Source organism: Diceros bicornis, chromosome 28, assembly GCF_020826845.1.
Source record: "Diceros bicornis minor isolate mBicDic1 chromosome 28, mDicBic1.mat.cur, whole genome shotgun sequence".
In the NCBI taxonomy this organism is placed as follows: Eukaryota; Metazoa; Chordata; class Mammalia; order Perissodactyla; family Rhinocerotidae; genus Diceros; species Diceros bicornis.
In genome coordinates, this window is record NC_080767.1 from 14,419,016 (window position 1) to 14,421,268 (window position 2,253).

Genomic DNA, 2,253 nt, shown 5'->3' on the forward strand with positions numbered 1-2,253 from the left:
GATCTTATTTGGCACTTCCTAGTAGAACTATCGGAGTATTAGTAGCCTTGACTATGCTCCTGTGTAGTCCTAAAATGTTTTGGATTTCTCAAAGCCTCAATTTCATCATCAATAAAATTATTATCATATCCCTGCCCTTTCTGATTCCTAGCAGTCTTCCCAGAATCAAGCACAATATTGGAAGTAAAGGTGTGTTGAAAGTTTGCATTATGAATTTAAATTTCCCTGAGTCATGTCCTTTTCTAAAACTTGCAGGTGACATGGGCACATGGAGATAGGGAATTACTCAGCCGTGACTGAATTCTTTCTGGAGGGACTTTCCCAATACCCAGAGCTCCAGCTTTTTCTGTTCGGGCTCTGCCTCATCATGTACCTGATAATCCTCCTGGGAAATAGCCTCCTCATTATCATCAGCATCCTAGATTCTCACCTCCACACCCCCATGTACTTCTTTCTTGGAAACCTCTCATTCTTGGACATTTGTTACACGTCATCATCCATTCCTCCGATGCTTGTTATATTTGTGTCTGAGAGAAAATCCATCTCGTTCATTGGCTGTGCTCTGCAGATGGTTGTCTCCCTTGGTTTGGGCTCCACCGAGTGTGTCCTCCTGGCTGTGATGGCCTATGATCGGTATGTGGCCATCTGCAACCCACTGAGGTACCCCACCATCATGAACAGGGTGCTGTATGTGCACATGGCTGCGTGGTCTTGGATTATAGGCTGTCTGACCTCTCTTTTGCAAACAGTTATGACAATGATATTGCCTTTCTGTGGGAATAATGTCATTGATCATACTACCTGTGAGATCTTGGCCCTTCTTAAACTCATATGCTCAGACATCACCATCAATGTGATTATCATGACAGTCACAAATATTGTTATATTGGTGATTCCTCTACTATTAATTTTCATCTCCTACATTTTCATTCTCTCTTCCATCCTGAGAATTAATTCTGCTGAGGGGAGAAAGAAAGCCTTTTCTACCTGTTCAGCCCACCTAACCGTGGTCATCTTGTTCTATGGTTCAGCCCTTTTTATGTACATGAAGCCCAAGTCAAAGGACACAAACACTTCTGATGAGATCATTGGGCTGTCTTATGGAGTGGTAACCCCGATGTTAAACCCCATGATCTACAGCTTAAGGAATAAAGAGGTGAAAGAAGCTGTGAAGAAAGTCCTGAGCAGACTCATGCATTTATTGAAAACATGAAAGGGCTTGAGGCATGTGATATCCTAAATGGGGCAAAAGATCTTGTCTTTTGTATTCAAAGATGACACTGCAAAACCTACTGTCATGACAGCTTGTGTATTTGCAAAGCCAAATATGAGACTCCCATTCTTTTCAACATAAAATGCTCATGTAAATCTTCTAAATAATGCCTTATCTGCTGGGTTTCCAGCTCTAAGCAGGTCTGCTAATTGCGCCCATGAATGTCATGATGCTGTTCATCAAGATGAATCAATCTCTCGCTCTATCCCTCTCTCTCTTTCTCCTCCTTTTTTCTCTCACTTCCCCTCTCCCCTCTCCTGTTTTCCCCTCTCCTCTCTCCTCCATATATTTCCTTTCTCTTCCTTCCTTCTCTCTTCCTTGTCTCCTTTCTCAGTCTCTTTGAAGTGGATTGTTTTTTGTTATGCAACATCCCTGCGCATTATTGCTACACAATTTGCAGATCTGCACCATGTGTAGAAAAAGAATGTATATTTTTCTTTTGAGGAATCAACAGTCCCACACTCTCAGTCCATGTTGTACGGGATGGGACTGACTCAACCCTCTGGAAATAGAGGTAAGCATGGAAACAGGCCTTGCCAATAATTAATTAATTATTTTAAAGATGTGTATTCCTCTAGTCATAGCAATTGGTAGAGTGTAGAAAGTGACCTGAGTCAGGCTAATCAGACTCAATCCCAGGAGTGCTGCCTTCCGTGAGAAAAAAGGTACTCTTTCTGCAATGATCTCTAAACTGGTAGAATGTAAACCCAGAGCTCCGGCTGGCCATCCTTGCCAATATGTGGGAGTGTGTAACTGAGAAGGAAAGTAGAGCTGAGTTAGAGAACGTGCCTGATAATGTCATTTTTAACTCCTGAACCCAGCTATGGCTAAAATCAGACTCACCTTTGTAGATTTTATTTATATGTCAAATTACCATTTTATGCAAAACTAATTTGAGATTTTACCACTTACAATCATATAAATCCTAATTAATACATCCCCTTGCCTCACATTCCCTTCCATCTACTTATATTTTTGAG

General features: G+C 41.4%; 1 protein-coding gene across 1 annotated transcript; it reads left to right on the forward strand.

Annotated features, from left to right (window-relative positions):
* The first annotated feature begins 268 nt into the window (after window positions 1-268).
* Window positions 269-1,213, forward strand: LOC131393797 (olfactory receptor 13D1-like). The gene is made up of 2 exons (XM_058524823.1): window positions 269-803; window positions 996-1,213. The coding sequence occupies exons 1-2, from the start codon at window positions 269-271 to the stop codon at window positions 1,211-1,213; spliced, it is 753 nt and encodes a 250-aa protein (XP_058380806.1).
* Window positions 1,214-2,253: the final 1,040 nt, after the last annotated feature.